We start from the raw sequence: 26,246 nt of genomic DNA, 5'->3' as shown, positions 1-26,246 counted from the left end.
ACTGTGTGTTTGGTGCTGACCTCGAATTGATGCTCTTGTCTCAGTCTCCTAGAACTTCTCTAAGACATTAGTTACCTGGATCATATATATATATATATATTAATCCATATGTATATACACGAATTTGTTAACTGTTACACCATTTCTGTGGAAGAATCCTAAAACCATGAATGTGGAACTTGAAAACAGTCCACAGGATTTTGCTGGTAACAGTTGGAGCCGAGGTTAGGGACAAACTCTCTGAGATAGTTACAGGTTACAGACAACCGTAACCACTTCAGAGAGCTTTCAAAGAAGGGGGACTTCTACAATAAATAGCCATAATTTGAAGCATTTTGAATGACTACTTAAGAATCCCATTTGTTGAAACTATAAAGTACATGGTAGACTATATGGCATTGGGTCTATAGGATTTTTATTTTGTTTTCAGATAGTATCAATAGATATGAATCCTTGGTATGGGTACAAAACTGAGCCTTGGGGAACCATAGTATGTTTCAAAGTGATTAATCTTCATAAAGAGCTCTAACTACCTGTATTTTGAAATGCCCTTCTTACAATATAGAAGTGTATAAAATACTATAAGTCACAGAAAAGCTTCCAAATTCTTTAATTTACATCCTTAAAAGATCAGCAATTGATAAATTCTTCTTCCTATCCACATGTCCTCTAGCCTCCTATTTCATTCTCTTCCTTTTGCTTTCCTTTAAGCCTTGTGGTTGTCATTTTTTAGCTTTATTTACAAACAGAACAAGCCTTCTGGTAGCAATAGCCTTGAACTCCTCAAACAGGCTTGGCCGAGCAAATACTTCTCAGAGATTTTTGCAGCTGAGGTAACTCTCCTACTGTTAGTGGATTTCGTAAAATAAATAAATAAATAAATAAGTCATTGTAGTTTGTTTTCCTCTTCGGCTTATTTCCTGGGGTTCTTTCCCACCCCTCACAGCCCATTACAAAGTCTCCTTTTCTTTGATCCACTTCAGTCTCAAGTCATGTCTTAAACCTGCTGGTGCTAAGAAGGCTTGACGCAGTCACATGGGTCTGTAGATTGTTTTTGACAGGACTGCAGTGCCGAGCCCTGCCTGGGCCCACAGTGATGCTAGCTGACAGCTCCTCACTGCTCCTGGAGGTAGGGAACATGTGGAAGGAATTTCTCTTTCCCATTTCACAGTTTGTCATTTCCTCTGCAGGGCAGCCCCTGACCCCTCCAAAAATCCTGACACCCATACAGGAAGTGTTCCCACTGATATAAGGGAAGTGGAGAAGCAGTTAATGACAAGAGAGGAGGGAAGAGGGCGTGTCAAATAGATGTGAGAGACAGAGAGATGAGAAAGGCTTAAAACGTTTCCAGCAGGTTAGGCTGTGCTTCAGAGAGCAGCACCCATAGATCTGCTGCTGTTTGAGGAGTCAAAACATTGTAGGGAAGCTACCTTCGATCTCCTCCTTCCTACCTGTAATTCAATTGAAAAGTAGAAGTGGCAATAAAAACAGATGTGTCATATACAAATGATCAAAAATAAGGTTGGAGGAAAAGATGATAGATGTTTGCTTCTCTACTGTAGGACATGAGTACGCCATGTGTGTTTCCAATTAGAATCAGAGCCACGGCACACCACAGCTTGAGATCCGAGGACTGTTCCTACACTCAGTGTTTTATGTGGCCTCATATATCCTCCCTATTGATCAAACAGTCCATTAAAGGAACACAAGGATTGAGGACTAGATTGTCAATCACACTGCTTTGACATGCTTTTCTTGTGCGTGGCCATAATCCATTCCAACACTCCTCAGATTATCTGTATTTCAGGAGGATGAAGGAACTCAGTTTTGAAAGCACAGCCATGCATCATTTAACAATAGGGTTATGTTCTGAGAGATAGATTACTAGGCAATTGTGTCATTGTGAGAATGGCAGAGTGTATTTGCATGAGCCAAGATGGTTGAGTCTCCAACACACCTGGGCAGTGTGGGAAAGCTAGTATTGCTTTTAGCGCCTGCCACTTACAGAAGGTTTGGTATATGGTATGCTTTTAAGTATTTAGAAACATTTACCAGGGTATGTATTTTTCTAAGAGCACTCTTTAAAGAAGGGACAAAATTTTCCTTCTCTTCACTCTGCTCTTTGATTCTGTTTTATGGACATGTGTGTGGTGTATATATATATATATATATATATATATATGTATATATATATATATGTTCCTTAACATTTTCACATACAATGAATGTGCTCATTGTGAAAGCATGGTATATATAATATATAGTATGTGTAATATATAATATGTATGAATGTACTTAATAATCATTCATAAATACATACTCTCTTTTGTCTTTGGTCAATTTCTCTCATTTAGTCTGTGTCTCAGAATTACACAAATGTGTATAATGAAAACATACAAGTAGATAATGGCAATAGATCACAAGGCTATGCTTCTTAGCTAAATACAAGCCATTGAGGTGGTCCTATCAGTATAAGAAAATGAGAGCCCTCTGAAATAGCCTTAGGAGCGGTGGTTTAAGCAGGGAGAGTTATCACAGCGCTTTGATGGGACCCACTCATCTCTGTCTTCACTATTTAATCTGAGCCTCCCAAGAGTGCTGATAGCTAAACACAGACAAAAGTTGAAATAAGGAGCTGTAGGGATAAAATACACTTTCATTCTACTTTTGCTAACATATGAGTCATGATGAATGAAACCAAGACTGGCTGATGAGGATCTTCCTTTGAGTCACGACAAAGTGGCTGCCAGTTGGGTGGGCCTCACAGTTACTACGGTTTGTTTCAGTGGCTTTTTGTTTAGGCTCTTCCTGCAAGTCCACAGAAGGTGGATTCTCCTTTGGCCAGTTCTTTTCTGTTCTTCCAAAATTGAGCGGACTGTGAGACTTCACATGAGTAAGGGGATCATTCACTTTTTCTGTATCTACCTGTCTGTCTAGTGTCTCTATGTAGGAATGTTGGCATGCACATGGCACAGCTGGCCTATAGAGGCCAGAGAACAATCTGAGGTGTTGTCCTTGCCTTCTGCCTTATTTGAGACAGGGACTTTTTCTTCCTGCTATGAGTGGCAGGCTAGCTGGACTCTCAGCTTCAGGTTATCTTCCTGTTTCAACCTTTCATTTCACCATAGGATTTATTTCTATTATATTTTTATTTAAATTAGAAATGAACTTGCTTCACATGTCAATCCCAGATCTCTCTCCCTCCCTACCATCCTCCCTTGCCTTTCCACCAGCAGCACCCCCAGCCCAATTTCCAATTTATAGTTTCTCCTTTTGTGGTTCGTATTTTGGAAGTCAAGTCAAATAACATTTTAGTTATTTTCTTATCTTTTAGGAGAATTTTCTATCTTTTAAATGCAAATATATTTTGAGGGTTTTATATATGTGGCTTTATACATGAAGGTTAGTTCAGTTCTTTCCCTATGAAGATAGCGGATTTTTCTGACACCTTTAGTTCAAAATTATCTTCCCCTCATCAATTTGGTTATGTACCTGTCTTAAAAATTAGCAGTTTGGGCACAGTTCTGCAGACATCCTTCTATTTTTCGCATTAACTTCATGACCTGCCTTTCACTCTGCTAACTCCACAGCCTTGATTGCCACAACTATGTAGTAGAACTTGATAGCACAGACAGTTATTTCTCTCATTTACATTTTTTTGTTGAGATGATGTCCACTTATTTAAGGCCTGTGCCTTTCCATATGAATTTTAGAAGAATCTTATGTTTTCTATACTAAAGTTATATTACTTGCAAAAGGAAAAGTATTGGCTCATGACTCCTTAGACCAACTTCATTTTTTTCTGGTACAAACTATACACCTATATCCTTATGTCATTGCAGAGTACCCATTATTGGCAGAAGTCCCAATGCTACACTGACAGCAGCAGTGAAAAAATAAGTCTTTGTTGTGTATGTGTAACCACTCATGTGTTTACCTGTGAATGAGCTTAAGGAGGACAGAGATCAAAGCTGGGCATCTTCTTGTCTTCCTCCATTCTTCCCCATTTTGTTTTTGGGGTCAGGGTCTGTCATTGGAATGGGAACTTGCTATTTCACCTGGGTTGGCTTGCTAGTGAGCCTGCAGGGGTCCTCCTCCTCCTGGTACCACAAATGGTATTGGAATTCCATAGAATTTTGTTTTATTTGATAAATGCAATCATATGAGCCATTAATGAGACTATCAGGATGAGATTTAAGCATTTGAATCCTTATCATATACCTAACAGAAACCCTATAGTTTCCTTGTCCATATTTTTTTCATATGGTGTTGATTTTCATTTGCTAAGATTCAATGTGTAGAAGATTTTTCAGGCTAGTCCTATTTAGCAATACTGATCCGGTAACTTTTATTTTGTCTTTTCTTTGTCTGTTTTTGATGTCAAGGTTATAGAAGCCACATGAAACAAGTTAATAAATATTTTCTCCTCTACTTTCTAATAACAGACTGTGTAGGTTAAATATGGAATGTCCCTCACTGGCTCAAGTGTTCCTATTCATTCCCCAAGTAGTGACGCATTGGGGAGGGGGTAGACGTTAGGAGCTTGGTGGTACCTGGAGGTAGTACTTCACTGTAGGTGTGCCTCATGCCTTGGAAGGGGATTCTTCATCTAGTCATTTCTCTGCTTGCCTCATACCATGTGATTAACACTGTTCTCTGCTACACACTTTGTCTGCTATGGTTCTGCTAGAGTCCACAGTGCCGAATGACCATGCACCAAAACTAATGAGCTAAGGTGAACTTCCTACTTCCCTGAAGTTGTCTAGGCCAGTTTGTCACAGAGTCACTAAAACTGACTGATACTGTGTGTGTGTGTGTGTGTGTGTGTGTGTGTGTGTGAAAGTGGGGATTTTTTCCACTAAACATTTGGTAGAATATTCAAGAGAATCAGCAGAGCCTTAGGTTTTATATTACTAATTCAATTCCTTTTTTTTAGTAGTTAAGGGACTCTTCAAAATATCTGTTTATTTGAGGTCAGTTTAATCTATATAGCAAGGTCTAGGATAGCCATCCTTACGTAGAGATCTCTTGTCTCAAAATACAAAATAATAATAAAACAAAAACAAACAAAACACCAAAAACAAAAATAAAAAACCCTAACCCCCCCAAACTACATATACAAACAAATATCTGGATCTGGCTTGACCAAATGCTGCAATGTGTGCTATGTGGGAATTGAGTTCCCTTTAATTTCCTTCCCAGTGGCTCCCTTTCCTTCCTGGTTCTGGTAACCTGAAGCTTCCCACATCTGCTTTGTTGGTCTTGCTAGTTTATCAGCTTTGCTGTTTTTAAAGAATGATGCGGGGGGGGGGTTGTTCTTCTGTATGCTGTGAATATATGTTTCTCTTATTGATCGATGAATAAAGCTGTTTTGGCCAATGGAAAGGCAGGATGGAGGCAGGTGGGAAGTAGAGGCAGTGCTACCAGTCCAGGTGAATTCTGGGAAGAGGAATGCAGAGAGTGAGTCTTCAGTGAGAAACCACGTAGCTACTGGGAATGTAGGATGCCTGATACATAGATTAGTAGAAACAGATTAAGAGAGAACTAGCCAATAAGAAGCCCAAGCCATCAGCCAAACAGTTTATATTAATATAAGCCTCTCGTTTCTTTGGGACTAAAGGGTTATGAGACCAGATGGGACAGAATCTTCTGTCCACAAAAGAACCAGCTTTGTTATGTTGTTTCTGCCTTTTCCTTGATTTCCCCTTCATTTATTTATATTCATATTATGATAATTTTCTTCCTTCTATTTGGTTTGGATTTTTTAATGTTTTTCAGGTCAGACCTTAAGATGACTAATTTTCTTCCTTCCCAAAGTGAATGTTTAATGCTATGAAATTTCTTCTCAGCAGGGCTTCAACTCATCCCACTAAGGTGATTTTTTTTAAGTTTTCATTTAGACTTTCTTTTTAAACCACAGGTGTTTTAGACTTGCACTGTTTAGTTGGTAGCTGTTTATAATTTTCCTTCTTGCTATTCTGTTTTTGATCACTTGTTCAGCTTCATTATAATTATGGGACATGTTCTGCATGTTTTCAATTCTTCTAAATTTGATGAGGCTTGCTTCATGGTCCAGAATGTGTTTGAGAATTATCCATGGTAGAGACTGATTTGCATACATGTGTATGTGAATAGATTGTGTTTATTGGTTGTGTTTGTCAGATCAACTATATCTTTGTTGTAGCTTATTTTTTAATTCTATAATCTAGGGGGAGTGTTAAATTCCTTAACTATAATTAATAATTTAGTTCATCTTCACCCCATTTTTGCTTTGTAATAGTTGATAATCCACTATTTGTCCATAAATTCTTGAGATTGTAACATATTGGTACATTGATAATTTGGCTATTGTATAATATTACTTATATGCAATGATCTTTTTTGCTCTGAATTCCCTTCTTATCTTACATCAATATAGTCAATACCAACTTCTTAATGTTGGTGAGTAATAATTCTTTTTTCATTTTTTATTTCATTTTTTTATTGGATGATTATTATTATGTACTAATAATTATTACATAGAGCATTTTTCAAAAGCTTGCTTTGTCAATATTTATCTTTTAATTGAAAGAATTAGACCATACATTTAAGATAATTATTAGTATGACAGAATATATCTAACATGTTAAAATTTGTTTTCTTGTTGCTTTTTCAGCTGTTGTTCTCATCTGCTGGCTTTTCTCTATATAGATTATTGAATACTAGCTAGAACTCCATCTTGATTTACTTACTATTTAGAGCATAGTTTTGTTTTTGTTTTGTTTTTTTGTTTGTTTTTTTGTATGATTTTCTTAATGGTTGCTTTGGGGTTAGAGACCAATCATGTGTTGTGTAACACTATTTTTGTCAACAGTAGACTGGCTGTTGAGCAGTGGTCCCACAAGACTGCATCTCCTAATGTCTTCCTCATCAACTTAGTTTATGCAAGTATACTCCATGATGCTTGTACAATGACAAAATCACCACACGGATAATTTAATATCATCAGCACATACATGTTAGTGTACACATATGATATAAGTTTTGATTGTCCGTGTTTTACCACTTTGAATCAGTTGGGCATATCTTGCACCAGGCCTTTTCCTCTTCCTTTTTTTGAAAATATCATTTTCTTGGGAAACATGTACAATTATAAATTTTGTTCTGATAGTCCATAAAAGTTCTGAAGCCCATAAAAGAAAGCGGATCGATCCATGTTTAGCGCCATGCACAAAACTTAAGTCCAAATGGATCAAAGACCTCAACATAAATCCAGCCACACTGAACCTCTTAGAAAAGAAAGTGGGTGGTACCCTTGAACGAATTGGTATAGGTGACAGCTTTCTGAACATAACACCACTAGCACAGACAGTGAGATCAACAATTAATAAATGGGACCTCCTGAAACTGAGAAGCTTCTGTAAGGCAAAGGACACAGTCAGCAAGACAAAAAGGCAGCCCACAGAATGGGAAAAAATATTCACTAATCCCACATCTGACAGAGGGTTGATCTCCAAAATTTACAAAGAACTCAAGAAGCAAGTCTCCAAAACATCAAAGGACCCAATTAAAAAGTGGGCTGCAGAACTAAATAGAGAGTTTTCAATAGAGGAGTCAAAAATGGCTGAGAGGCACTTGAGAAAGTGCTCAACATCCTTAACCATCCGGGAAATGCAAATCAAAACAACTCTGAGATACCATCTCACTCCTGTCAGAATGGCTAAAATCAAAAACACCAAATGACAATTTATGCTGGAGAGGATGTGGTGAAAGGGGGGACACTCCTCCATTGCTGGTGGGAGTGCCAACTGGTTCAGCCACTTTGGAAATCAGTATGGAGATTCCTCAGAAAAATGGGAATAAACCTACCACAAGACCCAGCAACTCCACTCTTAGGCATATATCCAAAAGATGCCCATTCATACAACAAAGATGTCTGTTCCACTATGTTCATAGCAGCATTATTTGTAATAGCCAGAACTTGGAAGCAACCTAGATGTCCCTCAACCGAAGAGTGGATAGAGAAAATGTGGTACATTTACACAATGGAGTACTATTCAGCAGAAAAAAACAATGGGATCCTGAGATTCGCAGACAAATGGATGACACTAGAAGAAACAATCCTGAGTGAGGTAACCCAGTCACAAAAAGAGAAACATGGCATGTTCTCTCTCATATATGGATTTTAGACATAGATCTGGGGAGTGCCAGCCTACAATCCCATGGCCAGAGAGTCTGGGAAACAGAAACTTCATTTAGTGGCTGATCGAAGAAGAGGCAGACTCCCTTGGTTAAGTACTGAGCTGAACTCAAGAAAGCCAGTAACAGAGGGAGGACTGATGACCAAAGGGATTAAGACTGGGCTGGTTTAACCCCCAGAAACAGCTGACCAGACAAAGGTTAACTCTTGAATCCCAGGCATCAGCCTGGGAATCCAGCATGGGACTGATCAAGACCCCCTGAATCTGGGTGTCAGTGAGGAGGCCTAGGGAATCTATTGAGCCTTGGGCAGCAGATCAGTACCCATCCCGAGTATACACAAGGACTCCCATCCAACAATGTGAGGTGCACTCTCACCCTGAACTCTTGGGGAAGGGTCTAGGCCCTGCCCTATATGAAATGACAGACTATGGACACCCCCATGGAGGGCCTCACCCTCCCTGGGGAAATGAGGGGATAATGGGGGGGGGTTGGGGGGAGGGCACGGGAGGAGGGGAGGGAAAGGGAGTGGGACCTGGAACTGACTTGTGAAGCAACCTTGTTTCTTACCTAATTTAAACTGAAAAATAAATAAAAAAATTAAAGACAAAAAAAGATTAAAATAATAAGAAAAAAAAGAAAGTTTAGTGCATTGAACATATGTTAATGTCTGAGGCTCTTCCATTTTTCTTTACTCTTCCTAGGTACTCATGGTCCCTTCACCTCCATTTTCTTCATGTTTCAACTACATGTAAAGGGTAGATATTTTAGTGAGATTTTCCATTAAGTTTTCTTTCATTTGAGTGTGTATTTTCTCCTTCATTCTTTAATGGTAGTTATCACCTAAGATTTTATGGCTGAGAAAAAAATTTGCAGTTAAAATTTGAAAGATACCGAATTATTGTAATCTGCAAGATTCAATTTGTGCTTCTTGTTGTCCCAGTGGGGAATGTCTGGGGATGCCCAAGAGGATGAAGACGTTCTATAGACAAGTCACCTAGTGTGTGTAGGTTGGGAGGTATTCTCTGGTCTCATGCTAAGAGCTACCTGTCAGACACTTGTTGTGGGACCCTTAATACTGATCCCACTTCAAAATGTGTGAGAGATGTCTCAGGTAGCAGGAAAGAATCAGTTAAGATCCTGGGTCATCCTTACCCAGGACTCAGTGCATCTTCTCTTAAATGAAGAAGTAGGCAAAGCAGCATTTAAGACTTTCATTTTGATCAACTGACTATTTTTGTGAGCATAGTTTAATTGATTATTGCTTAATACTTTTTCTTCTGTCTTTCTGTTTTGATTTCTAACTCAGACTTTTGGTGCTTATGCAAGTTCATCTGTTGGCCACATGAGGTTGAGTGTTGACAGGTGCTTATGAATCCACCCCTTTCTTACTCAGCAGATTTCTATAATATTAGATACATCCCTTGCTGAACTGGAGTATCAGTCTACGACTTCATCTATTAGTCTCTCTAATTTTCTATATCAGCAGTAATTTAAATAGGTAAAATAATTCATTATTCCAAATAGCTTTGAATGTTTTAAGTTCAGTGGAAGTGTTAATTGATGATAATCTGGAAAAGCTCACAAGCAGCAAATTAAAATTTCTGGATTCTTTTGTTGTATGTAAAACAGAAAATTTAATATTTTTAAGACTAAGGGGAAAATAAGCTACTTTTTATAAAAGAGTAGACTCTTCTTTTATATTTCAGACTTTAAGTGTTTAAAAATTATTCTTAGAAAGAATAACAAAGTATATACATTTTCTTTATTATGAAAGTATTTTATCAGGCAAGGTACGCACGCATAAATATTTTATAATCTTAAGAATGAAAATGACTGAAATATTAGTAATGTGATGGTAGAAATATTCTGCTGGCCATAAAGTCCATGAGCAACTTGAACTAAGTAAATAATCTGTGCAAATGTCTTTACAAACTGAAATCTATTATGTATGTGTATGTTCTTAATTGACTGACTGTGGATCTCATAAGTGTCACTCAAGTGTGCTTTGGTGTACCCATTCATGTGGGAAAAATGTGAGCTTGCTGGTTTAGACAGGTGGAGTTTAAGGATGTCTTTGTTGTATTCTTGCTTCTAGTTACATTAAAATGTTCTTAAGAATTAAAACATTAGGCATTTCACATTTCTAGGAAAACAGTTAATAAAATGTTAGATACACCCTATCGTTTAATAAACACTTTGGACTTTGTGTGTTATGGAGAATAACATAGCTTAAACACTCAATATGACAATACTTTTTTAAACTATAACATTTTAATTTAATTTTAAAGATATATTTTGTGTGTGTATGTATGTATGTATGTGATGTGGTATATTTGCGTGTGTGTGAGTGTATATGTGTGTGTGTGTGTGTGTCTGTGTCTGTGTCTGTGTACAGTGGGGGAGGGTGTGCCCACCCAAGTGTGTGGCTATTGGCAGAGACCAGATGAGGGCATTGGGTCACCTGGAGCTGGAGCTACAATTGGTTGCATGCTACCTGGCATGGGTGCTAGGACCAGAACTTGGGCTCTTTGCTAGAGCAGTCATCCCTCACCTACTGTGCTACCTGCCCTGCTCCAACTGTTAATCTTATTTTCCTCCTGTAAAGACAACACAAGAAAATTGTTTGCTTGTTTCCTAGCATTTGACACACGCTGACATACTTATATTGGAAGCATCCTTGCAGTAATCATTTATTGGGTCAAGTCATGCTATTAGCAGGGAGTGCTGTGAACTTTTACTTGTGTTTATATAAATCTTGATTCATTTGTTTTGTAAATTTTCAGTTAAATGTTTGACTGTAGATTTGAATCTGGTTAAGCTGTTTGTTGACTTGACCAGCACTTTTCCAAAATTTGTAGCCATTATTTTTGAAGCCAATAAGCATATTAGTACCAGGATTTTGGCCTGTGGCAGCAGCCATGGTCACTGTAACATGCTGCTAAGAATTTGTAGTATGTTGCTTATTTTTTGGCCTTTAAACTGTTCATTTGTCCTGTGAACTAGATTATGTGCTTCTGACTGTCACTTAGCTGAATGCATTTCAAGTCAATTTACTAAAATAGTCACTGTTAAGCGGTATATTTGGGCAGACTTGACACCTTTGACATTTTCTAAAATGGCAAAAATGGCTGTATTTAAGGCTATGATTTATGAATGTTGTGTGCCTCCAGAACCTCCATCTCATTCCGGATTTAAGCTTAGCTACTGAAACTCCTTTCACAAACTGCTGAAGGAGCAACTAACTAGTGCTGTGGGATCAGACAGTTCACAAGGGATGGACAGACAGACATTTACACAAATACAAAATCTCATTAGCAATTCAAAAACAATGACCATATTGCTTCTTACGACTGCCCCATCTCACAAGAATGGAACTGGGGGAAAATACAGGAGACGCAGAGTGAGTAGGTAAGAAGAAATAGGATCGATGGGTCAGATTTGCCTTTTTGAAGCATGCATCCCTTGGCATAAATATGAGACTCAACTTGCTATGATTAAAAAAGTATTTTGAACCTTCAGTTGTCTTCTAGATTGCTGGCCTCTATTAAAAACTTCTTAAAATAATAGATAGGTTTAATTCCTCAAGCAAAAGAAAAATTGTGTCATCTTAAAGATTTTCCTTATGTATTATATAGATGAGACTTGATTGTGGCGAGAAAAGGCAGCAGATCTCATGTATTGCAAGTTTTAAATGTACCAGGCTAAGGTTTACTTAATTGGAACCTCCAGGCAATAAAGGAGCCCTTTTTAAAATTCTGTGATTCTTAATATGCTAAATAATGCAAAGCCTCCCTCTTGAAGCATGGGACACACATCTGGCAGCTTAACATTTAAATTACAGGGGGAAAAACGCCTCACTTCAGTTGTAATTTTCTCTAAGAAAAGAATAGGAAATGTAATACAACTGAATTTAATTTCTGCTTAGATCTCCATCTTGTCTAATCGCAGGAATTTTTTTCCCTTTGTATTTATATTTTACATGCACTTTATGTACGTTTTATTAATCTTTAATTTGAGATGCTTCTAGGCGTCAGAATGCTTTACTTAGTGAATTGTTTTGAAAAATCTGTTGGATTTCAAGCAACGAAAACAATAGGCTAGAAAATAAAGGGGAAATGAAATTTCGGGGACCCATAAAAATGTTTCTGACAAGAAGCAAGCATTTTTTTCATCCAGCTTCCCTCTCAAGGTTTCTTTTTCTTTCTTTTTTTCCTCCAGTATTAATGTTTTCTCTGTTTTGTCATTCTCTGGCTGTTTTTCATGCAAAAAGTTATTATGAGCAGCATTCTTTCTTTGCATTTCTCCAAAGGACAGTGTCAGATCCTTGATTAATTTTGCAAAGGTCATTTGGAAAAACCATTAAAAAACATGCCAAGTAAAAAGATTAGCATACAGGGGAAAATACACTTTCATAAACATATGCATTTATATATAGAGAGGGTACTGTAATATTATACAGTTTTGACAAGTGTTTTCCTTGTGTTCCTCATGTATTATTAAAAATATGACTGTTCCATTTATTTTTTCTTGGTGATACCAGCTGACATACTCAAAAGGCATCTGCGGGTTAATGTTACTTGTAAACATTTTATCTTTTTTTCAGCCTAAGAGGATGTGATCATTAAGTGGAATCCTGTTCTATAAAATAAAGGCGACTTTCAAAATAATTAAATTAAATTTATATTATTAATACAGAAAATGGACCATAGGTAGCCCAGACAAGGACATATGTTCATTTCAATTTTTTAATTAAGATATTAAACATTTTTTTCTATTTCTGGTTTTAATTATCATAGGGTAACTGGTACTAATGTAGGTCTTCTAATATAATTCACTATCAAACTAGAGAGACAAACTGAAGCTACTGCTAGGGGGTTAGTATCAAGAAATATAACCAGGACTCTTGAGAGCAGAGGCATTTGTGTCTGAGTCTTTACAGGTGATATGTGTCCCTCTAGGCAGACATGGCATTCCTGCTGTGAAACACTGACACACCATCACAGCAGAGGTGCTCTTCTGAGCTGAGAGATGGAGCTCATCTTTCCGAACAGCTGACAAAACTGGAGCTTACAGATCAGACCTGGCAGCTGGAAGGTGCCAATATGAAGTCCTTCGCTGCCTGGTGCTGAGAGTTGAACAGGACACAGTCAGTCTTAGAGTAACTTAGACTTAGGTATAGCTGAGTGACTGCTTCCTGCAGCAATTGTTGACCTTAAGTGGAACAGTAGCAATACTAGGGTGGAAACTGGATAGGTCAAGGTACCCAAAGTGTTCCTGTTATGAATAAAGGCCACTTCCTGGAAAGGTTACTCCAAGTCATTCCTAGATTGCTCTAAACAAGCCCATAACCTAGTGGTTCTCCATTTCCTAATGCTATGACCCTTTAATACAGTTCCTCATGCCCTGGTAACCCCCAGCCATGACAATATACTTGTTGCTACTTCATGTTGGAAGAGAGATTATCTGTGTGAACATAACCTAAAAAGAAGTAGAAAGCTATCTTAGACTGTTGAGAGCAAAGCAGTTGGAAATTCAAAGCAAGAAAAGACATGACTTTGGTCTGCAATGATGGATCAGGGATTAAGACCAGTTGCTGCTCTTTCAGAGGACTAGAGTTTGGTTGCTAGCACACATGCCAGGTGCTCACAACTACCTGCAACTCCGGTTCCACAGGATCAAATGCCCTCTTTTGGCTTCAGTTGGTGCACACATTTATGTACAGGCACATGTGTGCACACAAATGAGATAAAGCTTGGGGGAAAAGAGAAAAAGAAAAGCTGTACTTTGACACCAGTGACTTGAAAGCAGAGAAAAGCACCCAGAACATGGTAGATTCTGCCCACACCAGCAAGCCTACAAGGGTCCCCTATATCCACAGTCCTGGCTGTTGTATTGATCTTAGCCTTGTGAGGCTTTCAAGAGTGAAGCCAACAGAGATAGTCCCTGTCTGCATATTCAAGACATAAACACAGAAAACGTGATATATGTGTGTCATTTTAGACATGTGGTAATTTGTTCCAGCAGCAAAAAAGCACATGTCCAATGTTTTAACATGTTTCATGTAAGTAGAGAACAGTGTGGATTCTCAAGTAAGACACATCAGAAGAATTAAATATATAGGCTTTGAGGTAAATAGAACTAAGATCAAATTTTGGATTTTTGACTAATTTGCTTTCTGATTCAAAGGAATTCCTTTGATCTGAATCTCAATGTCCGAATCTGTTGAATCTATAGGATGGTATAATGTTAGTAGTTTAAGGGTTTGGAGGTGTGTGTGTGTGTGTGTGTGTGTGTGTGTGTGTGTGTGTGTGTGTATTTGTGTGCAATAGTAAGCAATACAATACAAATGGGGTTCTTAGAAAATACTAAAATGCAAAATGTCTTCCATTAAATGTTTCTATAGACTGAGAATGCAAATCATGAATGTTAGAATAGTCATACCTAAAGTTAAATAAGCATCTTTCTCTTCACTCTTTATTTTAATCTTGACCACATCAACTTTGCTGCTAAGAAACTTGGTTTTGGATTCCCAGGAAAGAAGCTTTCCCAGGGCTTTATATGATCCCATCTCAGTAGCCTGAATGTCCAGTGTCCAGGAAGGGGTACCTAGCAGATCTCACTTTTCCTGATGTTTGTTTGTAGTTAGGCATAGTCCACTGGGGTGGGGTCAAAAATGTGCCAAAACTGCGTTTCCCTATAATGAGCCACAAATAGGAGCATGAGCCTGGCTGGATTGTCCCTGAAGGATCCAAGGTTGCCAACACATGTAGCCATCACCCCAAATGGCAGGTCATGGCAGAATATATCTCTTGGAGGTAAAGAATAGGGAGAGAATCAAAGCTTGAGCCTTAATAGCTGTCTCCTTGTGGATATCAACCTCAACAAAACTGTTGCTGTTCCAAGGCACTCCAAGCTCTAGAAGCTTCTAGAGTAGGATATTTATTGTAAGATCCCAAGGCCAGGCATTGGCACAGGGGTTCACTGAAGTGAGATACCCAGTTGATGGTGTGTGACATAACCCTGTAGTTAACACCTGCTTTGGGGATACTTTTGTTATTTACTTATAGTTACTTGCTTTTAACTTAAGATATATCTTCTGGAAAAGTACCCCATGCCAGTCATTGCTAAACACTTTTAGAAAAACAAAGATGAACTAAACACATTGTCTATAAGGGCTTTGTGGTGTAGAACAGTGTTCTTGGCTGGCCATTGTTTGTCCCTCAGGAGATGTTTTTGCAATGTCTGGGGATACCTTTGGTTGTTGCAGTGGAAGGGGGTGGGATGAAAACTTAGAGGGCACTTTTAAAATCCAGTGAGTAGAAGCTAGGGATCCTACTAGCACAGTTTAAGACAGCCCCACAGTCAAGCTTTATCCAGTCCAATACATCAATAATATTGAGGCTCAGAAACCCTCACGCTGAATGAGTCATTCAAGATACGAGAAAAGTGGGTCAGGGAAGACGCACAGGAAGACAACTGCCATCTTGGGATTTCATGGTAGACCATCCACCAGAAGTGTAGAGGAGATGACTTAGAAATGCAATCCCAGGGATGTATCAGATGATGGGGAATTCTTCCTGATGAAGGAAGCTTTCAAAGTGAGCCCACATCATGTGACTTACAGACCAGCCCTACTCTAAGTTCATACAGGAAGTGACCTGAAGCAGGGGACATAGATCAGAGTGGCACCTCCTTTGAAAGGTCTCTTTAAGCCCCAACTTGCCAGGCACTATATAAGCTCTTATATATTGGTGGTGTAAGATTACATCGCCTCTGAAGTGAAAATCTCTATAATCTATTTTTCCCACCTTTCTGTTTTTAACTCTAGGGAACATTTCTAATAAAACTGATCCCTGCCCTAGGGAATGTGATCTCAGCCTCTTCAAAGAAGTCTACGGCTTCCACACTAAGGTAAGAGGAAGGCTGCTACCAGAAAGATCGTGAAAACAGCAACCATTAGTTATTAGCTCTGATTTCTTAAAATATATTTCCAGGTTGAAAGTAATTTGTTCTTCAAAGCAGGTTTTGAAGTATGGGACATGCTAAAGTGGCTAATGTCTCATGAATCTACAGAGCCAATAAATTTTTATTACGTCCGAATCAGACGTCTCTAACTACTGGGAAGTCTAGTTTAAGTTAATCTGTCTGGGTGACATTCTGTCTTGAGAAGATAATTAGAAAATGTGTTGATAGTGCTGTGTTTCAGGGACTTACTTGGCCTGTTCAGAGTTGTGTGTATAAAGCTATCTCATATTTTATTATCTATTTGTTTATTATACACAGTGCTAGGGTCATATGGAACACAGAATCAAATACATACTAACCTATCACTGTGCTATACTTCCAAACCTAAACAATAACAACAAAATAAAAAACCCAACAACTTGATAAACTAATTTAAATTAGGTATCCTGGGTTTCAAAACTACTGACCAAAATAACTTTACTGGTATTGTGAATCTTTTAAGATCACCATTTCTAAAATGTATTTTTACATAAACTGAGTGATTTTAACCATTATTCAGTAAATTTAGGCTGATGAGAAAACTGATGTACCTTGCGGCATATGCCTGTAATCTCAGACCTTGGGAGGCAGAGACAGGAAGATCACTAGTAAAGTCAGCCTGGGGAGTATATGTCAGAGAGAGGTGGGTCAGAGGGAGGGAGGGAGAGAAAAGGAGGGAGAGAAAAGGAGGGAGAGAAAAGGAGGACATAAGGATAGGGGAGGGTAGGAGAAAACCCAAATAGAAAGATTCCTTCCTGATCTTGTCACTTGTCCAAAAGTTACCTGAGTTATCTTGATTCTCTACTTTCATGTCTAATTAAATCTAGTCATGAGCTGAACTTTCCATCAGCAGTGGTCCAAATGTGTAAGAGTTGATTATCACCTATTACATAGCCATCTTAGCTAGAAGAAAGACAGCATATATGTAGTTCTCACAATGTTGAAATTGCCTGCTGGTGCATATCTTAGAATATATTTGCCCCAATAATAGCAGTATGACAGAAGGACCAGTGGGCAAAAGTTCTGGCCATGCAAGCCTGGTGATCTAGATTTAATCCCCAGAACACACATACATTTGGAAAGAAAGAACTGACTTCTCAGACCTCCACATACGCACTTTAGCACACATTTTCCCACCAATCACACACACACAAACACAATAATAATAAACAAAAAGATGTGTAAAAGATAAGCCTTAAGGGATAGACCTATTGAAACAATTTTGTGGCCTATTCTTAAAACTAGCTTTAATATCATGCTTACTTTCTGTCATCTATAAATAGCAGGTCACCATTTAGTCATATAGATGGCAGATTTTAATGCACATATGGTCAATTTCAATATTTAAAATTTTAGTAGTTTTTTGTACTATAGCCTGTGTGGTGGGAAGAATGGCTGAGAAATCAAGAGATGGGAGTAATCTGCAGCAACTGCTGTCATCACTAGGCAGAGCAAAGATTCTTAGTTCTTCCTCTCGTAATGACAAATGCGTAACTGTCATCCTCATCATGATTCCTGCTTTACAGGTGAGAAAATGAAACATGAAGGAAGGGGATTAGCCAGAATGACACGGCTGCAGCAAGCAGCCTGCATTGGCACTGGGCTCTGAAGCCAGACTGCCTGGCTCTAGAACCTGTTTGGATTCATTTGATGATGCCTAGGAAAAATGATGTGTATCCCTGTCTTTTTTTCAGTGAGATACATGTTACTGCTCCCCAGGTTTGAGTGATCTTAACAGGGGACAACAGTCAGAGGGGACATGTCTATGACCTGGTAGGACAGCATGGTTCTGACATCAACCTTTTAATGCCTTTTCGGAGGTTCTCATGCTTAGTGCTAACAATAAACTTTGCAACTGGGAGAAAGGAAAGATGGCCACAAATATAATCGCTATAAGAACTCCAAATTTTCCCTGTGTTTTCTGAGTTTGCATATTTAATTAAGCAGGTTCCCCCTTTCCTCCCTTCTTCCCTTCCTCCCTCCCTCTCTTCTTCCCTTCCTTTCCTTTTCTCTTTTCTCTCTCCTGTCTCTCTCTCCCTCCTAGTTCCTTCCATAGTAGGAACGCAAGCAGGGTCTTGCTCCCACAGGTCAGCATTGTGCTGTTCAGCTCTGTGCTATTCAGCTCTACATCCAGTCCGTTTTGAGACTTTGTTTTGAGACAAGTTCTCCCAGACAGCCTTTGAATTTGCAATCCTCCTGCCTCAACCTCTCCAGTTGTGATTATACCATTGGGGCATCATGACTGGTATTGTTTTACTTCTGAAATTATATTCCATGAATTGTCAGTCATTTCCTTGGGCCAGCAAGTTTTTCCCTGGGGGTCACATACGTTTGTCTAAACACTGAATCAGACCCAGAGGTGGTGAGGGCATGATGGGAATACTCTCAGTAGTCAGAGAGCTGTGTGAAGACAGACTTTGAAACACACTCAACTGGCAAGCTGCTGAGTGTTGGAAGCAAGGACAGATATCCCACTTCCTAGACAGAGATACAACACCCTCTTCACAACAAACTGTCAGTCCTACATAGGTCTACATCTTCATATATATCTGGAACTACAACTGATACTCATTGAACAGCTGTAGAATAATTAGGCTCACCCTGAACTTTGGAAGGCAAGTATTGACTCTTCAAATAGCAAAGACCAGAGAACCATCTGAATTTGTGGTTCTAAAAAGTCAGGGATGCTGGTTATCCTACACAGAGAAGAAAGAAGCCCAGCGGAGTTGGTTGTGAAGGAAGTCTGTCAACTTTATGCCTGAACTGTGCAGCCTGAGATCCCTTATGGCTCCTGTAATGTCTCTGACTGACACATGGGTGTGGATTTGAAAAGGACAAGCAGTGTTCAAACTGTATTGTTTTAAGACTTAGGTTGACAATTTGAATCTACATTTACTATAATTTTTTTGGTGGTAATAGCAGCAATGAAAGAAACAACAGCATGTCATGTTAATGTGTTTTGATTCCTGTGCACACCTGGCATTTGTTGTTATCTGTGACTTGCAATTCTGTGATCTTATTATCTCAGGCCTCTTAGAGTCAAATCTTCTTCTCTTGCCATCTTACAAAACTGCTGAGCTTTTCTCTCTCACTGGCACTGACATTTCTCCCAGCACTCTCTGATCTTCCCAGGGCAGTTCAAAAGCATCAGTAATCCTCAGGAGTCAGACATCCTTCAGAAACCATTTCTGCTTTCTCAGGCCACCTCTTTTGATAAGAACAATCCCTGTGCTCATCATCTGGCCAGATGTGCAGGAGATCACTCTTCCCTCAGACCATGCTCAAAGCCCCTGTAAGGTGTCGAGAAAGCTGGATAGCTACTGAGTGGGGCTTCACTGTGGGGACATAGCAAGGCTTCTCTACTGTACCCTGTCCTTGGCCTCTGAAATTCCAGCTCTTTATCCAGTGGGATCCCTATGTCCTCACCCTTGTGTTGAGTCAAAGGGTTTAGGGAAGGAACTGAGATCGAGGGGCAAAAACATCTGAGCAAGAATACAGGAACTCTGCACCTTGCTTTTTACGGAGATGCAAATAGACACAGAGGTCATGAGCTCAGATGACCTTGTGAACCTAGTTCTTCCTTGTATTCTACACAGCTTCCTCAACTCCTATGATAAATGCACAGAATGGGGGCTCAATGCGCACTTGGCCACTTACATCACATACCACACTGTGCAGATTCTGTTTACATGGATATCATAAAACATCTGAGGGGCTGGAGGGATGGCACAAGGGTCAAGAGTGCATTCTGCTCTTGCAAGAGATCTACCTTCCATTCCCAGCACCTGTGTCAGTTACAGCTGCCGGTAACTCCAGCTCCAGGGATCCAACAGTTCTCCATGGACATCTGCACTCAGATTTGCATATACTCATATGTGGACACACATGTCTAGACATAATCAAAAATAAAAATGAAATAAATGAATAAAACATTGGTGGGCTAGTGCCTTCTCTGGAGAATTACACAAATATAAAATTATATATTATAATATTAGTATTACACATAATAAAATGTATGATACAATACCTAAAGTATAAGTATACAGTGTGATATATATATACTATTTAAAATATATTTATCATTTTATATATACCATCTTACCTCTATGATTTCTGTTTACAAAGAAAGTCACAATAGGTGTGTTTCACATATAATTATATGTAAGTCTGAGTTGATTTTAATTAAGTGAGATCTGATCTGTGCAAGACAAATAGTGTCTTTACTTCTAAGACTAAAAGCCTTCTGTTCATTGGCCTTATCCAACTGTTTTCAATAAGTATGGGGTGGACATGTATGTGTGTCTTCTGATGCTAGTGTGCTGAGGCTCTCACTACAGCGTTAGCATTATGCATTTAGGCTTCCAAACCCCCTCAAGACGTCTGTCCCTCCCTTTATACTACACATGTGAGAGAGGTCTCTAAGCCCTTCCTAACCAATGCTGTTCATGAAGAGCAAGTCTCATCAACCATCAAGGTGAAATCAGATTCTAAGGTTCAAAAATCTGTCTTCAGATATTTGCTTTTTATTTCTGTATTGGGTCAGGATATCAATAGCCACACATATAATGTCTATACTGCAGTATTCTAGAACACATTTCCATACTGATTTCTATAGTATAGATAGTAATGTTTCTAAAGTACTACTTTAGCAAAACCAGCCCCCAGGTTTCCTAAGTCACATATCAGACAGGATTTAAATCTAGAATGGACCAGAGGACTTCCTCTGTCTGTAAAGAGTTGACACTACTGTAGATGAAGCCTTGTTTATCAGCCATAGAGTCAAGAGAAAAATTTGTGCTTAGTGGACACCTGAGAGTATTAGATGTGTGGAACTTGCATATAGACCCCGCTTCTCAACTGGGGTTCCTCTGCACGTGTTCAGATTGTTCATGTTTTTTAGGAATAAAAATTCTTCATGTTCTTGTTTATAGGGAACTTATTGCTTTGGCCATGAATGAGTTTCCATGATTTCATATTTTCCAAAAATTAATTTCAAGAATGTTTAGTGTATAGATTTAAATATTAATACTTTAAGGAAAATATAAAGGGTTAGGGAACATTTTTGAGTTTTGGAATTTATTCATATCTTTATGACTTAAAAACTGGAGGCAGTATTCATTATCACTAGTTGTAATGTGAGTGAAATGACCTAGTAACTGTTTCTTGAGCATATAGTGTGTTCTTATTATTATGCCAGGTTCTGTAAAAGACCCAATGAGACATATTAGATCCCACTTTTGTCAGAAGTTTAGTTGAGGAAACAGGACAGATATTCACAGATTAACCAAATAGAAAGCAATGTAATGGTCCCTAACATAAAACACCTGTAATTCTGTATGTAAAGGTGGCGAGTGTGTAAGTTGAACTGAGACTAGATCTTAGCAACTCTTTCAGGTTTCTGTTATTTTTTTTATTAACTTTATGTGTATGACTGTTTCCTGCATGTATGTCTTTGCACTATTTGTGTTCCTGATACCCTGGGATACCTCAGGACTAGGGTCACAGATGCTTAGCTGTCATGTGGAAGCTGGGAATCACACCTGTGTCCTCTGGAAGAGCAGTCAGTGCTCTGAACCCCCGCATCATCTCTCCAGGCCCCATTTGTTTCAACTTTCTATCTAGGAAAATAGACTAAAACAAGACACTCATAAAGAAGTGGGATCAACCTATAATTTAAATGGCTACAAAGACATATGGGACAATTCAAAACTCTCATGTTTTTCTCAAGAATTTTGACACTCTTCAATTTCCTCAGGAATGGGGTAATTAAGAACACCAGTGTGAATAATCTGATCAGAAATATTTTTATTGTTTTTAGAGCTCTAAAGACTATGGAAGATAAAAAAGACCACAATAAAAAGTATTTCAAATTCATGGCTGTCATAACTGGATTTTGTTCTTAAAGTAATCAAACCAATCAGTTCCATATAAAAGAAATAAGCCCCTGGGTTCACTAGGGATTTGATGACACATTGACTCCACCTGGTTTCTAGAGTTTTCCTGGTTACTGCAACCTGCCAACCCCAAGGCGAACTTTGCAATTGCAAAATAAACTCTTGAGTTATGCTGATACTTGGATCATCTGAGATCAAGGAATTTCAAGAAACTGGCCTCTAACAATTGACAACTGAAAACATGTGGAAGAAGACAAAGGGTTTCAAGGCAACTGTTCTAAATGTGACACCCAGGGCTCTTCTGTTCTAGTCTCGTACTCTTCGAACTACTTTTTGTAACTAGCATTTGTATTAAAATTTTCCCGGAGACTTGTGTTCACAAAACAAGGTAATTCAGTAGAAAGGGAAGACAAGGCCCTATTGGGTTAACTGTTCCCTACCTCACTTTCTACCATTGCAGGACTTCCAAGTTGAATGACATGTCATCCACTATTAATAAAATACTTCTCTCTTTTTTCCCAATGATGGATTCTCCTAAGGAGAGAGATCATTCTGTGAAGACAACATCTAATCTGTGGAGATCCGGAGAGCCTGAAGATTATTCAGGGGATATGCCTTATCTGGAGGAATTGGAGAAGCATCGACTTTCAGTTTGGTGAGTGACTTATTCTGCCTTTTTATCTTTGTATTTAAAGTCATTGACTCCGACAAATCTTTTTGCCTTATTCTATTTATTTAGTCGACAAAATTGACTATGTAAGCATTGTAGATTATAGCATATCTTCCCTGACCAAGAGATGTTCACAGTCCAATGATAAATATGGATATGTACACTAGTACATTATGATTTATGGCTTTAAAGAAAAACCACAAATTGCCACACAGAAGAGATGAAGACAAGATCCCTGAGAAAGTTGGAGTTCCATCTTAAAGAGGAGCCTGCAATAGGGAAATGGCGGTAGTTTGGTGGTAGCCAAAACTGAAGACTGAACTGTGATATGGTTGAGTGTTTACACTTACTCTTCCTCTCAGAGCTGCTGGCTTGAGGTCATGACATTAACTCAAATCTCATTATCCAGTCACATGTTCTGTAATTCTTGCTGGCATTCATTTGACTTTCAAGGTCTAAACACAGTTACCTATGCCGTCTAAAAGCAGCAGAGCTATGGTCTCCAGGCTTAAGTGTACACTATTTTCTGTATGAAGGCACAAATTCCCATTGTCTGTGCTATAGGGATGAGTGTTGAGCTTCACCTACGTAGGTTCAGTCTTATTTTTTCCTTCCTGCATCCTTTGTACAAGCCCTAGTCACCATATAACTTACATTCAGCATGCCTGAAAATTATAGCACTCAGTTCTGCTGACAGGCAAAAATGTAGCTGGATCATCTGGGGTGGCTACAGTAGGAATTAACAGAGTAGCAGAATTTGGAAAAAGTGGCCCTGTTTGAATAGCATACCCTCACAGCTCTCCTTCTCCCTTTGTTTTTAAAAGAAGCCTTGTGAGTTTCCATTTTTACACACTGGAACCTTGGATGAGCATGGCCTTGGCTTCAAATTACCTTTTCTCTGATCCCAGTATTAAAAATCAATTTCTGCTTGATGATGTTAGCTTCTAGGAGTTATAGAGGCAATGCCTACGTTTGCTTTTTATGTAACTTTAATTTCGCTTTTGCTTCTTTCTTATCTGAACTACTGAGAACACTTGTTTCGGAGCTGCTTTGTGCTTACTGTAAATTTTGTTGAAAGCACAAAGCAGTAACCCTGCCACATCCTGGGTGTTATGCTGCTTTGAATTTCCTCTGGCCTATATATTAGTCTATTATCTTTTAATTCAGCATCATTCAAATGTCCAAAACTAGGGCAGAGCATAGCTAGAGTCTTTGCCAGATTGTGCATGAACCTGAAGCCCTTGTTCCCATCTGAAACCCTGTGAAGTACAATCTTTACTGTCTACTTTTCTATCAGCATTGTAGTCTTCCACATTTTTACCAAAATAGTGCGTTAAGCTCAGCTCTCAGAGCCCCGGTGCTTCCCCAGACCATAGATCTCAATGCTTCCACATTTGCCCTCCATTCCACTCCCAAAAGCTTACAGTCAGATGCTCCCCTGCAATAACTCCACTTCTTGGCATCAATACTTAGCATTTGGCTCTTTTCCTTTTGCTGTGACAAATATCTGACAGAAGAGACAGGGAGAAAGGTTTGTTTTACTTCATGCACCATGATGAGTGAGGTGTGGGTGAATAATTTAAAATTCTATCTCACTGTTCAAAGTAAGTCACAGGGCCAGCCGGGGCGGGGGGGTGGGGGCGCGGTGAGGACTATTCCTCCTGATGCAAGAATTGGAAAAGTGCCTTTGCAAGTGAACAAGTTGGCAAGGAAGACACTGCAGCTGTCTTGAAGACATGGTCCATTGCATTCGGCTTTACTGAGTCCTAGGTGGGAAGGCCCTGTCATCCAGGTCAGTAGTTGTTTCTAGAGCAAAACCTACAAAGAACAAAACAAAAACATGTTGGCTTTGTAGATAGGTCACCCAGGGTGTGAAATTTAATTCTGTCACCACTGTGGATGCTTAGACAGTGTGTTTAGCCCTTCGGTAGCTCTTTTCTCTTTCTCAATCACATTTGATAACTCTCCTCTGTGGGCCTTTAGCTATGGTGAGAGTTGAATGACTGGAAGACATAGATTCCTTAATCAGGGAAACTATTGTCAGGAGCATTTCACAGGCAGGCCCCATCTGCAAGTTAAAAGATAGGACTGTTATGTTAAAAGCTTGGTCCCTTGCTTATGGGACTCTAGAGGTGGGTAATAGCCAGTCATCTCTAGAAGCATACCATTGAAGGGAGGTTGGGACTAAGACTCTTTCTTGTCCCTCTTTGGATCCCAGCCATGCTGAAGTCAGGCGCCTCCACCACTTGATCTGTCTCTGTCATGATATCCTATACTGACCCAGTCCCGAAACAAGAGCCCCACACAGGTGTGGACTGTCAGCTTTGGAGCCATAAACCCAGATAACCCTTTCCTCTATTAAGATGGTTATCTCAGGTGATTTGTCAGAGTGACCAAACACTGACTAATACAAGGGCGTAGGTTATTCAAGATGACTTGTCATTTTCCACAGCTGTCTTCCGTGTTTTGTTTGCCAGACACACTAAGCACTGGATGACATGAAGGCTTTGGTGCTTCATTCGTTCCTTCTTTATCTGGAATGTTCACCCACTTCCTAGTGCTATGATTAGTATGTATGACAGGTCTCACCATCAGTTTTATATGACAGGACAGCCTATGCTTAGTGATAATACATAAAAATAGAGTCTGTTCCTTAGTCTGGTTATGTTTTTTCTTATCACTCTGTTTCCTTTACATATTTACCAAAATTTAATATATTTATTTATTTATTCATCTCTGCTCTCTCACCTTATACCAAACCTTCAGGTAGAAAGCCCCTCAGATGTTTATAGCTGGTTCTTCAGGACCAAGACCTACAGTAGTGGCTCTACAATGTAATCTGATCAGTACATGTTTGTTGAGCAAACAGAATGATAGATGAGTGAACATTTTTCTCTCAGCCTTTCACCCCTTTGGCTATTACATCAATTAATTTGCTTCCTTCTTCTCAACAGCTGACTTGACCAGGGTTAACTCTTGTATCCCAGGCATCAGCCTGGGAATCCAGCATGCAACTGATCAAGACCCCCTGAATGTGGGTGTCAGTGAGGAGGCCTAGGTAATCTATTGAGCCTTGGGCAGTAGATCAGTATTTATCCCGGGTATACAAATAGAATTTGGACTCCCATCCAACAATGTGAGATGCACTCTCACCATGAACTCTTGGGGTGGAGTCTAGGCCCTACCCTGGATGAAATGACAGACTATGGACACCCCCATGGAGGGCCTAACCCTCCCTCGGGAAATGAGGGGATATTGGGGGGGAGGGTCCGGGAGGAGGAGGGAAACGGAGAGGGACCTGGAACTGACTTGTGAAGCAACCTTGTTTCTAATTTATATTCAAATTTAAAAATAAATAATAAAAAAAGAAAGAAATTCCTTCTTCTTGAGGTTTTGAGCTGGCAAAGCTTTCACTGGCCATGCTTTTGTTCTTGTTTAGAGTTGCCATTATAAGTGACTTGAAAGTAAAAGATGTAAATGTTTCATTGACTATTATT

At 39.1% G+C, this 26,246-nt stretch overlaps 1 protein-coding gene across 1 annotated transcript in view; it reads left to right on the top strand.

Annotated features, from left to right (window-relative positions):
* LOC110340193 overlaps positions 1-26,246 on the top strand; it is a 379,146-nt gene that overhangs the window by 224,540 nt on the left and 128,360 nt on the right. The window contains exons 13-14 of the mRNA XM_040755232.1: positions 16,010-16,092; positions 22,619-22,734. Of these exons, the coding sequence (XP_040611166.1) occupies positions 16,010-16,092; positions 22,619-22,734 (199 nt within the window). The remainder of the gene's footprint in view (positions 1-16,009; positions 16,093-22,618; positions 22,735-26,246) is intronic.

The sequence above is a fragment of the Mesocricetus auratus genome, unplaced genomic scaffold (assembly GCF_017639785.1).
Source record: "Mesocricetus auratus isolate SY011 unplaced genomic scaffold, BCM_Maur_2.0 Super-Scaffold_100013, whole genome shotgun sequence".
In the NCBI taxonomy this organism is placed as follows: domain Eukaryota; kingdom Metazoa; phylum Chordata; class Mammalia; order Rodentia; family Cricetidae; genus Mesocricetus; species Mesocricetus auratus.
The sequence above is the reverse complement of the archived record's forward strand: the minus strand, read 5'-3'. Positions and strand labels throughout refer to the sequence as shown.